Raw genomic sequence first — 13,545 nt, 5'->3', positions numbered from 1 at the left:
TATATATATATATATATATTAAGTAATATCATATTAACAAGGATTTTGTCTATAATGCTCATTCTTTCTAATGGCCAATGTAAATTTTGGGCGACAATCCCTTACTTAATAGATTCACTACTATTAGATCGGTACCAATATGCTCTATACACATTTTCTTATTCCGTACTTATTCTTTAATTGACAGGAACTTTAAATCCATATGTTTGGCACCTCTCAAATATCTGTCATTCTTAGAGAAGAATACAACTGCAGAATTATCACAATAAAACTTCAGCGACCTAGCTACACTGTCTATAATGTCAAGCCTTAAAGTAAAGTTCCATAACCACAATGCATGATTTGTGGCCTCAAAGCATGCCATAAACTCAGCCTCCATTGTGGACGTAGCAATTACAGATTGTCTACCATTTCTCCATGAAATGGCTCCTCCACCCATTACGAAAACATACCCAATGTAGATTTCCTTAAGTCCACACATCATGCATAGTCTGAATACAAATAACCGATCACCTCAAGGTGATTTGGCCTTCTATACGTGAGCATGTGATCCTTAGTGCCTTACAAATATTTGAGAACCTTCGTTGCAGTCTTTCAGTGGTTCATTCTAGGGTTACTTTGATATCAACCTAACATTCCAACATCAAAGCTGATACCCGACCGAGTGCATGTCTGAGCATACATTAAACTCCCAACCATTGATGCATATGGAATTGATTCCATTTCCTTATGTTCCAAATCATTCCTTAGACATTGCTTTTCACTGAATTTGTCCCCTGTCTGGATTGGAACAATCCTGCGGAGCACTTTTTCATTCTAAATCTCTCTAATACCTTATTGATATATGCTTTCTGAGACAATCCTAACAGTCATTGTCAATAACGGAATATTTATATTCCTATCACATAGGATGCCTCACTCATATCCTTCATTTCAAAATTATTATAGAGAAACTTCTTTACATCATGTAACAATCATTTATCATTTGCAGCAAGCAGAATATCATCAACATATAGGACTAACATTATAAACTTGCTCCCACTAACTTTCATGAAGATACATCGGTCAACAGTGTTTTCCACAAACCCATATGACGTAATGGTATCATTAAACTTTAATATCATTATCTAGAAGCTTGTTTAAGTCTGTATATTGACTTATTTAATTTACACACTAGATTTTTCTTTCCTGTGGTCACCAACCCTTCGGGTTGGTTCATATAAACTTTCTCGTTTAAGTCACCATTCAGAAAAGTGGTCTTTACGTCCATTTGGTGAAAGTCTAAGTCATAATAAGCCACCAAAGTCATAACAATTCTTAAAGAATCTTTCTTATATATTGGAGAGAAAATTTCTTTGTAATCAATGATATCTTTTTGAGTGCAAGCTTTGACGAGAAGTCTAGCCTTATATATTTCAATGTTCCCTTTCGAGTCACGTTTGGTCTTAAAGACCCATTTACAGCCAACTCATTTTGAACCCTCAGACAACTCAAGTAGATCTCAAACTTTATTATCGTCAATTGATTTCAACTCTTCTTTCATAGCATTGAGTCACTTTTCAGAATTGTCACTTTCCATGGTTTGTATGAATAAGACTAGATCCTTATCAACGCTCAAGTCACATTCATGTTCAAGTGAATATACAATATAATCGTCAGAAATAGTTGGTCTTCTTTGCCTTTCCGACCTTCTTAATGTTATTTCTTGCGGTTCTTTCATCACTTGATCATTAATGACTTCATTAATCGGCTCATTAGCTATTTGTTCATCCTATGAGTTTTGGATATTATCTTGTTGTCTCTTTGTGTTATTTGACGGTAATATAACTAGAGGAACAACAACATCAGGAGACGTTTTCAGTGATGAAGATTCATCAGAAGTCTCCATAATATCCACCTTTTGTGATTTATCACTTCCACTGGTTTGACTATTCTGAATGAACCTAACATTTCCAGACTCAACTATTCTCGTACTATGGTTAGGACAATAAAATTTGTACGCCTTTGACTTTTCCAAATAGTCGATAAATAAACCAATAATGGTTCTTGCATCAAACTTCTTTTCAAGTGGGTTGTACACTTTTACTTCTACTAGACAACCCCAAACATAGAGATGTCTCAAACTAGGTATCCTACCAGTCCATAACTCATGGGGAGTTTTAGGAACTGCCTTACTAGGAACCCTATTTAGCAGATACGCATCTGTCCTTAATGCGTACATCCACAACGATAAAGGTACATCACAATGACTCAACATTAACCTAACCATTTCCATTAGAGTACGATTTTGCCTTTCAGCCACACCATTTTGTTGCGGTGTATAAGGTATAGTGTATTGGGATATATGCCTCGACTTTCGAGAAACTTTGCAAATTGTTGTGTATATTGTCCATTCTCATTATATTTGCCATAATATTCACCACCTCTATCAGACCCACAACCTTAACCTTCTTTTCAAGTTACCTTTCAACTTCATCAATGAATATCTTTAGGACATCTAATGATTGATATTTTTCTTGCAACAAATATAGGTAGCAATAACGTGAGTAATCGTCTATAACAGTGATGAAATACTTTTCACCACCCTAAGATAAAATATCAAAAGGACCACAAATATCTATGTGTATCAATTCAAGAAGTTTGCTACTTCTTGTATCAATTTTTATATTTGAAATGAATAATTGTTAAATAGTGTTAATGTATGAAATTTACCATATTTTTTAAATATGAATTGAATGAACTGATTCAACCAATAACTTATTGACCTACTATCTTGATTGAATAAGTTACCGATCCTATTTTAATAACTAACCGTGACTATGAAATATAATTTTAAACACACTCTGACTTTGGTCTCGAAGGCTCGCGGTCTTCTTGCCATTCAAAAGGTTGTGGGCCCAAGCTCATTATGTTTAATGTATAAATTTATAAAGAGAATAAAATAACTCTAGGTACAAGGCGATACGTTATTTTATACTGTCAGTGAAACCATGACATGTTATGTTTCATCATTTTCTTTAAAAATATTTTTAAATTATACAAAATAATACACATATCATATTATGGTTGGAGAAGATAAATTATCTTTTGATATAAAGAGATACATTATTATAATTTATAAATTCAAAGATAGATAAAGTAAAAACTATATATTCTCTAAATTTACTATAGGACAAAGTTTTAATGAAATTTAACCAGCAAAGGTTTAAAGCTATCATTTATTACAAACCACTATTGTGAAAAGTGGATCGAACAATTGTACCGATTGCTGACCGGACTTGAAAATAATTTTGATTTGCAGTCTTAACTAATGTGAGTTTGACCGCTTTGAACTGTGGAAATTCCGGTCAGACAGTGTTAAACCCAGTTAAACCGAATTAACCCGGGAAGTAAACCGGACAGTTCACTTAAAAATAATAAAAAATGAAACATGACTCTAATATTGTTTTACTACGATTGAGAAAAGATGAAGATGTTATTACTTCAATATAATTATACATAATTATTAATTATATAAAGTTTTACATTTACATATAACTATATATTTATAAATAAAAAAATATTAAATATATATAAAATCACCTGGTCAGACCAGACAGTTTAACCAATTAAACTAGTTAAACGTAATACGAAACCTCTCCCAGTTTAATATACAGCTTGAGTTTCACAACAGTGTATCAAACAATACTTAACTATATGCGCCTTAAAAACAAATGTCCTAGATTTGTGATCATTGTATATTCCATTGGTTATAATTTAGTTTCGGGTAGAACAATCATTGAAACATGATATAAAACATACAGGAGACATAAATATACTAAAAAAAATGATTAATTTCTTAATAGTAAGAGATTCTATTAATTATAGAAAAGAGAGTAAATGTTTTGCTAACGGATTAGTTAAAATGTCAAAATCTGATTCATACGATTCTTTGACCCGTTTTCATTGAAAACTTTTCATGTACAATGCACCGAAAGTATATTCTTATCGTTTTTAATTAGAAAAATCCGCAAATTACATAATTCCAAGTTAAAAATACAATTGTCCTCGAAAATAATATTAGAAGTGAACAATTTCCATTAATTAGGATTATTTCACACAAAAAAAGAGAAGAAGAACGGGTATTCTAACACCTAAACAAAATAGAAGGAACAAGAGTTAAACATACTCATTTTTATAAATAGAGATCTTTTCTATTAATAGTGAACTAAATATTTGATTTTACATATATTTTTGATGATAAAAATATTATTCTATTATATATAAAAGAATAGATATATCTTATAAAATTATTATTTTCTTTATTGTTTGTACTATTTACCTCTCCATTAAATGAACAAATTCTTACTTTGTTTTTATATATTTTTGTGCAAGTCCAATAGGAAAGAGAATGAGAGAAAAAAATAGAATATTAAATAACATATTCTTTTGACTTATGGGTACTTGCATAACAATGCTCCTTAATAAAATGGGAGAATGATGTCTAATTGTATATACCAATTACAATATGTTAGTTAATTAAAAAACTAATATTCATCACTTTTTCTATTTTCTGATTGATTTATGACAAGTTTAGGAACATATTTGAGGAAGAGATCCTTCTCCAACAAAGTGGATCTATAGGTGGCTTGGGTCTTATAATATAATATAGTATAACGAATTTAGGCAATGTAGTGCCACATTTTGCACGTGGACAAGCTAATTCCAACCTTATGTAAAGACGAAACTATGTAATGACAACTAATAAGATATTAATAATACATTAATATTTTAATTTTAATTAAATTTAATCTTAAATGATAGCATCAAAAATTATAAAATGTACTTGTCATCAAATGTAATATATTACATATGTTTTATATAAGTTTTTCTTGAATGATGAGAATCACATGTCCCCATTTATATTCTATTTGGTGTATCAAACAAATGAGAAAGCTTCATTTATTTAATTTTTTTATAAAAACATAAATTAATATTTTAATATTATTTTATGAACTTTGATTAGTACAGGACATGAAGACAAAATATTATAGAACAGATGATACTTGTAATTTCTCTAATAATACTTGTAACATTACGTAGTTCTAGGATCAGTTATGAATCACACGTCTCATGCTACGTCAGGTCACAATTAAATGGAAAAAATGTTTTGAGATCCACGCATTAACCACACAAAAAAATTGGAGCTTAATGCCATTTCTTGGGTACATATGCAACGAAAAAGAAAGCTTATAGTTAAAGGGTTGGGATTTTATCATTTGAATAGTGTTTATAAGTAAGAGAATTTACATTTGAGGCGTGTTCTAATGTGTTTTAAAATAATTGTGAGGAAAGAGGACACATAATCTTTGGTGGATATATGTAAATTCTACCACCATTAGATCGGTTTGTATTTGAGTCTTTGGTTAATATTTTCTGGAAACCATATTTCTTAGTCTTTGAACAATGGCACCCGCCTAGTTCCGTAACGATTCTAGAATACACATATCATGATTGGGAAAGAGAAACTATCGATGAATGACCGACCAAGATAAGCATAATATAAACACACTCTTGTTTATAGTATATTCTCTTATAGTGTATGAGTTTTATACATTGTCATATTATTCATATTTAATTATTATTCAATCTTCAAAATAAAAGTAATTCAAATTAATGGTAAATAATGTAGTTAAATAAATTCTACATAATGTACAAATTTTTACACACATATAGATACTACACTTTTGTTTATAACTCTACAAGCTCAATTTTTTTTGTAAATGTGATGCTTTATATCAAACAAATAATCATTAACATGTTGATTTATTTTATAATATTATACACATGCAACTTAAAGAACTTCATAATTGTTTATCTGAGACAAATATTCATTTGCTTCTTTGTATGTTTTGTTCGAGTCTAGTTGATTTTTTCTCTAGTTTTAATATGATAAAACTGATTGAGTTTGCAAAGTTTTATCCACGTGATTTTTGTTTAAGTGATATGGTAATTTTAATAATCAACTTGAGACTTATATCATTGATATCCATAACAATATTGAATTTGCTTCGTTAAAAGAAATCAATAATTTTTAAGATAAGTTGGTTGAAAGTAGAAAACATATTGTTTACTCATTAGTTTATTTTCTTTTAAAGTTAACAATATAACTGTAGAAAGTCTTTTCAACTATGAAAATTGTAAAAAAATAGGTTTCGTAATCGAATGGAAGATGCATGAACGATTGATTGTCTAATGACTTATATTTAGCGAGAAGTCTTCAATAATATTGACAATGAATTGATCATTCAATGATTTCAAAATTGAAATCACATATATATTAACTATGAAATATGTAATTTATTTGATTAACTATTATTTAAATTTTGCAATTTTCACATTAATATTTTCATCTTTATTTATTATTTTAATTTCTAACATATGTTGCACACCTTACCTCTGGGTCCTAGATCCGTCACTACATGCCGCATGCTACCTATGTCCTAGTGTACTACTTAGCAGCAAACAAAATGGACAAATGATATAATGACACATGCCAATATGAGCGAAAGTCAAATGTTTACAGAGTACAGATTTGCCAAAGCTATATAACAGTGGAAAAACAACCGATCAAGTTTATAACATCTACAAAATAATATTTCTCTCATTTCTCCGCTATAAATAGGGGATTTCCCACTCGAAAAAATTTATTTAACCTTTTAAACTTACTTACTCTTTCATTTTATTTTTTATTTACTACTCTCTAATATTCTACATGTCTAACCTAATCATCACATGATCTTTTCAAGTACTTCCCCTAATAGGTTCAAACACTTCTCAGGTAAAAATCACCCATTAGAAATGAGCTTGATATGTAATTATTTTGCTAGAATTCTGGTCGGCCAAGTCATGTGGCACGAAAATGTAAGAATAAAATCAATGGTTGGTCCTCAAGGGACTAATATGACTAGAGAGGCAAGAGCACGAGAGAAAAGTTGGAGCATGAATTGCCCTTTCTTTTCTTGGTTACCTATGCAATGAAAAGTAAACCTATAATTAAATTAAACCAAACATTTACCCAAAAAAGGAGGTACATGTATTCCCTAATAATTCAGATTTTAAAGTGTAAGCATTTTATTCGTTCACAGTGCAAAATGGTATCTAATTATATCACCATTTGGGAGGGGTTCAGTTATTTTTCAAGGGAATAAATCAAATTAAAGAGTTCACATATGAAAATGATTACAAATAGATAAATTTGACACTATACCCAGCTTCTACTATACATGATCGACATGATCTTTCAAAATGTCCAAGACTTCAAGTGGCATATTCGGATAGAGCAATAAAATTAGACCGATTATAACCAACAAATCCATTAATGGAGAGACATATATATTGATTTTACATGTGTTTTTAATGACAAAAATGTTATTTCATTATATACAAAAAAATAAAAATGTCTTATCATATTATTTTCCTTTATTTTTTGTATTACTTGTCTCTCGTTAATTGAGAAGATACTTACTTGATTATAAGTAAAGTCATGTCAAATCATAAACGATTTTATTGTTTGGAAAGAATGATATTTTATTAGATATTTTCATTTCCATGTTGGAAAGAGATATTTTCATTTCCATGTTTTGTTGATAGATTTTCATTTTCTGTTGACAACCTAATATAAAATCTTAAGCATTATAGGTTTGTAAGTTCATGACTGATCAATTTTTAGATAATATGAGATTTCTTAATACAAGGCTAACACTTAATAGAGTCTAAAGATACTAAATAGAACACAAACATTACACGTTCAACTCAAAATAGAAGTATTTTTATGTGAGAACATGAAATTACTGGTTTCCTTCCCTTCGGGGAAAGCCAAAAACGTGGCCTTTGATGCTTACGCGTTTAACGTTCCTTTAGGTTCCACCTCAACGACTTCCTGATCAATCACAGTGAAGTAAAACTAATAAAGTTATGAATATTTAATATTTTTTTAAACTGACATCACGATTAGTTTAGTTTATGACAGAGTTTGGGATAACAGATTCTTATCCCCTATAAATACCCGTCAATCCCACTTCACAGTTCACACCCAGAATTTTGAAACTGATCATTCCTCTTATTATTACTCAAAGTCTGAAACTACTGAGCTACTCAAAACGAGGTTCTGACATGGAACACAAACCCAAACCTAATTCTAATGCTAAGTTCCTCTGTAGCTACGGTGGGAAAATCCTCCCACGCGCCACCGACGGCGAACTTCGCTACTCCGGCGGCCACACCAGAGTCCTTGCCGTCGATCCTTCCGTCTCTTTCTCAGGTTTGCTCCATTTCACATTGGAATTAATTCACAATCATTTTAATTTTATTCATTAATTCGAGTGTTTCTATTTTCTTTTGCGTTTTGCAGAGTTGATAGTGAAGGTTAGTGACTTATGCGGTTACTCAGTTACCTTGAAGTGTCCGTTACCTAACGGAAACTTGGAGACGTTGATTTCTATCACAAGCAACGAAGATTTGGCTAATATAATTGAGGAATATGATCGAGCTTCGTTGTCGTTAACTCATCCGTTGAAAATCAGAACCATTCTTTCGCCGTTGAAGAAACTGTCTCCGTCTCCGTCTTCTTCCTCTTCCGGATCACCGCCGTATGCGGTGGCGGGTCAGATTATTCGCCGGAACTGCTTGCCGGCTGGGTATCAAAATGGTTTCGGTTATGGCTCGGTGAATTTTGGAAGCCCCAGATTCCTTAATCGGGGGCTCCACTATTGTAATTACTGCCACTGATATCAAAAGTTATCGTTGTAGAGAAAAAATAAATATAGTTCATAAGTTGATGGTGATGAAAAATACCCAAGGAAAAACAGCGGCTAAAAACTAAAACGAAAGGGGAAAAAGTTGATGAAATATGAAGAAGAAGAAGAAGAAGAAAAGAAGAATTGGATAAAAGTTTTGTATTTTAGTTATGAATTGAGCTTGAGTTCTAAGTTGTTGCTTCTGTAGCTAGTTGCCTAGTTGTGGCGTTTAACGGCTGCCTGTACAGAAATTATGCGACGTTTTAGTATGCATTCCAGACCATTATGATTACATATATTGTATACCAACTGTGTTATATACAAAACTCACAAAAACCTCGAGCAACCGTGTCCTTGTTTTCTTCGATCTGGTTGGTTATTTAGTTGATTGGATTCTTGGTGTGTGGCCAACCTGTTTCTAGACGAATGAAGATCTCTTGTTCTCATTTGTGTCCCAATTTATTGGATAAAGAGAATGAGACATGGTTTTTTTTGGAAGAGGGGATCTCTGTTTCATGTCATTTTTAGCAGTCCTTTCTTAGTAAAGAGTATTATACAGTGCTTAAAGTAAATCATAGAGCTGGTAGCAAAATCCTGCATTTTAGCTTGGGATGTGCCACCAAGGGCTTTTTAGCCAATCTAGATCGCTGCTCCATAACAATGGTTGAACTTTGGGCTGCTCTTTATGGCTTGCAAGTGTCTTATATTTCAGGATCTGTCTAGTTTTCTAGGAAATGGATTCACGTATAGCTTTGAACTTTGGGCTGCTCTTTATGGCTGATGCTTAGTCTTTGGTTTTTGGGCTTCAGCCCATTGTTTATTAAAAAAAACTTTGTGGAGAAGTACCATACAAAATTACAAATGACTCCACTATTGACCTTTTCTTATTTGTTATTCTAGTTATTTTAAAGTATTAACTTACATTCCATAAATTAAGGGTCATGTAACTGCTTTTACTCAATTTCCATTCTTTGTGGAACCTTTTGTGATGCTTCATTCCGTGAAAACGATTCATGTGATACAACATTTAGTGAATTCACGGTTTAGAAGCTTTGACCCTCTAAAATAGAGTTAGCTACTCTATCGCACACCAGAGATAAAAAGGATCCAAATTCTCTAGTGGTACTATTAACAATCACCATGTTACAAAGGAATGAAACCATTGTACTTACTCTTTAGGATGTCTCTCCTGCATTTTTAATCCATTCTTTCTAATAATCAAATAAAAAAATCAAAGCAATCACTATTTCCAAACATCAATTCTCACCAATCCATATCCATAACATACATATTTGCTCTTACAATTTCCTCCACCATGGATCCAAATCCAGGAACGTTCCCTATTCTGTCCTATGTCATGTCCCGTCTCCCTTCATTCGGCAGCACCACTGTCATTTCCCACATCCAATCCGACATCGAACAACCACCCTCCTCCGACCCATCCTCTTCGTCCTCTGCCTCAATCGTGGGCCAAATGCCGCAACTCGCGGACCCAAAACTTCTGGCAGCAATGACCAGCGCAATCTCTGATGTGTCCCAAGCCCGATCAGTCCTCAAACTGATCGGTGAGCGGCCCACGCACGAAGACGTGGATACTGCCAAGGCCCAACTAGCAGACATCGAGGCTCATCTCTCACGACAAATGCAAGAGATCGTGGGCCTGCCCAGACCACCGGAGATTGATCAGGACAAGTGGCAGGCCCACGTGGCACAAAAAGAGAAAGAGTGCAAGGAATCAGTTGAGAAAGAGAAGCGTGTGTATAAGTCGTTGATACAGCTGGATGAAATGCATGATGCTTATGAGAAGCTGCTTAATGATGCCGAGAAGCGGTTGGAGAAGCTTTACAAGAATGCGGGTGAAGATGATGATGAAAAAGGTGGTGGTGGTGGTGGTAGTGGCAGTGAAGAGGAGGTGAATGAACAAGTACATGAGATATTGCAGGAAGCTGATGTAAAAGGGGTGGAGCGGGTGGATCTTTCGGGGCAGAGACTCAAGTTCATGCCAGAGGCATTTGGTCATATCCCTGGCTTGGTGGTGCTGGATGCTTCCAAAAACCAGCTTTCTGTAAGTTCACATGCTTTAATTGGTTTATTTGGTGCCAATTTATGTTGTTTTCATGTTTCATTGTTTGATTCTTATGCGTCCATGTAATCGTCACATGCATGTTTGACTAGCAATTTCGTTCAAAACCATGATTTGGTGGGTGTAAATTGAGGTTCACCTAATTTTATACTTGTTGGTAAAATTAGTGTAAAATTATTTGTAACTATTTTTAATTTATTTCAAAACCATGGCTTTAGAGAAAGATTTTTTTTTTGCCTTATCCAAATTTTGTTTTATGAACTGAAAACCATACATAATGTAAAATGTAAGAACTCACACAGTTGTGGTTTTTAAAACTGTTATACAATCATGATTGATCTTTAAAAAAAAATGATTTTCATGGGTTTGCTTTATTATATAGAGAATGAACAACTCAAGCTATCTATAAATTGAAAAATAAAGTTTTATTTTCATTTAGGAAAAAAATTAAAAATTGAAAAATAAAGTTTTCAGTAGCGCATGCACTGTAATAAAACTACTAATGAAAATGAAAACACCTACAAGTATAGTGTCAATTTTCATTTTGGATGCATAATCTTCTCCATGCTCCATTGAAATGTTTAAATACAAGTACTGATTTACTTTGTTTAATACTACCTTTTTTCTTACAAGAATTTTTTGCCACATATATAATAGGTGATTCCTGACTCAATAGCTGGATTGCAAAATCTGGAGGAGCTTAATATCTCTTCGAATCTTTTGGCGACTCTGCCAGATTCAATTGGCTTCTTACACAAGTTGAAAGTCCTCAATGTCTCTGGAAACAAGCTAAGTGCCTTTCCTGATTCCATTTGTCATTGCAAGTAAGTGCGAGAAACAAATTCTATAGATAAATTCATAACAGCAGTATTCTTTATACTGTTGTTACTGTTCCCAATTTTGGTTATAACTGTAGTTTGGGATTTACTCGTTATTATATATTTCTGGATGTTAAGAACTGCACCTGGTGAGATAAATGATCGGTTGTTGTTGTTGTTGTTAAGAACTGCAATAAGGTTGGACTCTAAGATTTTTCTTGGACACAACAAAATTGAGTGGAGAGGGCATCTGGGTATGTATATTTTGAAGCTATTACAAATTATGAAAAAGGGAGAATTTTTACACATGAAAACCAGCAAGAGCAAAGTAATGATTCAGAATTAAATTTGTTGAATTTGATTGGAAATGATAAATATTGACATCATTTCAAATACATGTAAAATTCTACCCTGTTCTTTTTCTGCATATGCGTCTAATATATGAATGCTTTAACTATCATTGATCAAACCATTTTTATATTTAATGAACAGGTCATTGGTGGAGCTAGATGCAAGCTTTAACAGTCTGCAATATTTGCCAACAAACATTGGATACGAATTACAGAACTTGCAGAAGCTCATAATTCAATTGAACAAGATTCGATCTCTGCCTTCATCTATTTGCGAGATGAAGTCGTTGCGCTATCTAGATGCTCACTTTAATGAGCTACATGGACTTCCTATTGCATTTGGGAAATTGAATAATCTTGAATTTCTTAACTTGAGCAGCAACTTCAGTGACCTTAAAGAACTTCCAGAGACATTTGGCGATCTGATTAGCCTCAGGGAATTGGATCTCAGCAACAATCAGATTCATCTACTTCCTGATACATTCGGCCGACTTCATAATTTGTCCAAGCTAAACTTAGATCAAAACCCAATTGAATTGCCTCCAACTGAGATCGTGAAACAGGGCGTGGTAGCCATAAAGGGTTTCATGGCTAAGAGGTGGATGGATATGTTGGCAGAGGAAGAAAGGAAGAGCACACAAGAATTGCAAGGGCAAGAGGAAGGACAAAATGGCTGGTTAAACCGAAGCACCTCGTGGTTGAAGAATGCTTCTGTAAATGTTACTGACTATGTTGGAACTGCCATCAAGGAAACAATGTCCCCTAGAACTCCCAAAGATGCTTTTCTTGATCAGCAGCTATGAGCCTATTAGGTGGTCCTACAAATATTGGGGAATTTTGTTGATTCTTGAGACACAAGTCAGATGAAGATATATTATAGATACCAATGAGGTAGTGGTCCTACAAATATTTTAGGAATTTTGTTGATTCTTGTCACAAGTCAGATGAAGATTATATTATAGATACCATCTGCTGCATCCATCTTTGGATGCTACTACATACTTTCTACTTCATTAATTTCTGTTTTTGCATTAAGTGTTGGATAATTAAGTATATCAGATATGTTTACATGTGAAAGATAAAGGAGAGAGAATTTACTATTATTATATATTAAAAAAATCATTTCTCCAACCTTTCAGTCTTTTCTTACTATTTAAAACAAATCTACTGAAAATTTCTCAACCTTTCAATTTTTGCAGTTAATTGGTCTCAAACACATCCAAGTAAATTAATAGCTTGGATATGTCACAAGTGAGGCACTCATAACATTTAATATTTAGCTCCCATTATGTCTAGAAAGTCGTTCTAAAATTAGTGTCTCTAAGTATATTTTGTGATCTGCACATTCTAATTGATGCTAAGCATGTTCCTCTTCTACATACAAATATAGGCTAAATCATAGAACTTGGACCTATAATAATCATGCCTAAATTTATTGATAAGCATGGTGTGAATGATGCAGATTACTTAGTCTTTAAATGGATGAACACTAATATGAAAGTATTGTAAGCACAACA

The 13,545-nt window shown here is 32.9% G+C and overlaps 2 protein-coding genes across 2 annotated transcripts; both read left to right on the top strand.

Moving 5' to 3' along the window:
* LOC109362476 lies at positions 8,095–9,130 on the top strand. Its single transcript, XM_019608293.1, has 2 exons — positions 8,095–8,302; positions 8,393–9,130. The coding sequence occupies exons 1-2, from the start codon at positions 8,155–8,157 to the stop codon at positions 8,767–8,769; spliced, it is 525 nt and encodes a 174-aa protein (XP_019463838.1). The 5' UTR covers positions 8,095–8,154; the 3' UTR covers positions 8,770–9,130.
* Positions 9,584–13,208, top strand: LOC109362467 (plant intracellular Ras-group-related LRR protein 1-like). The gene is made up of 3 exons (XM_019608282.1): positions 9,584–10,842; positions 11,518–11,684; positions 12,171–13,208. Exons 1-3 carry the CDS (start codon positions 10,093–10,095, stop codon positions 12,829–12,831), a joined length of 1,578 nt encoding a protein of 525 aa, XP_019463827.1. The 5' UTR covers positions 9,584–10,092; the 3' UTR covers positions 12,832–13,208.

The sequence above is a fragment of the Lupinus angustifolius genome, chromosome LG01, assembly GCF_001865875.1.
Source record: "Lupinus angustifolius cultivar Tanjil chromosome LG01, LupAngTanjil_v1.0, whole genome shotgun sequence".
In the NCBI taxonomy this organism is placed as follows: domain Eukaryota; kingdom Viridiplantae; phylum Streptophyta; class Magnoliopsida; order Fabales; family Fabaceae; genus Lupinus; species Lupinus angustifolius.
Note: the sequence above shows the minus strand (reverse complement) of the source record. Positions and strands in the feature narration are given on the sequence as shown.

What these genes read in the sequence shown, in the direction of transcription:
- LOC109362467 (XM_019608282.1), top strand. Translation starts at nt 10,093, where the DNA reads ATGGATCCAAATCCAGGAACGTTCCCTATTCTGTCCTATGTCATGTCC. An exon ending in CTTCCAAAAACCAGCTTTCT is followed by an intron (nt 10,843 to 11,517) that starts GTAAGTTCACAT and finishes CATATATAATAG; the next exon opens with GTGATTCCTGACTCAATAGC. An exon ending in GATTCCATTTGTCATTGCAA is followed by an intron (nt 11,685 to 12,170) that starts GTAAGTGCGAGA and finishes TTTAATGAACAG; the next exon opens with GTCATTGGTGGAGCTAGATG.
- LOC109362476 (XM_019608293.1), top strand. Translation starts at nt 8,155, where the DNA reads ATGGAACACAAACCCAAACCTAATTCTAATGCTAAGTTCCTCTGTAGC. An exon ending in TCCTTCCGTCTCTTTCTCAG is followed by an intron (nt 8,303 to 8,392) that starts GTTTGCTCCATT and finishes TGCGTTTTGCAG; the next exon opens with AGTTGATAGTGAAGGTTAGT.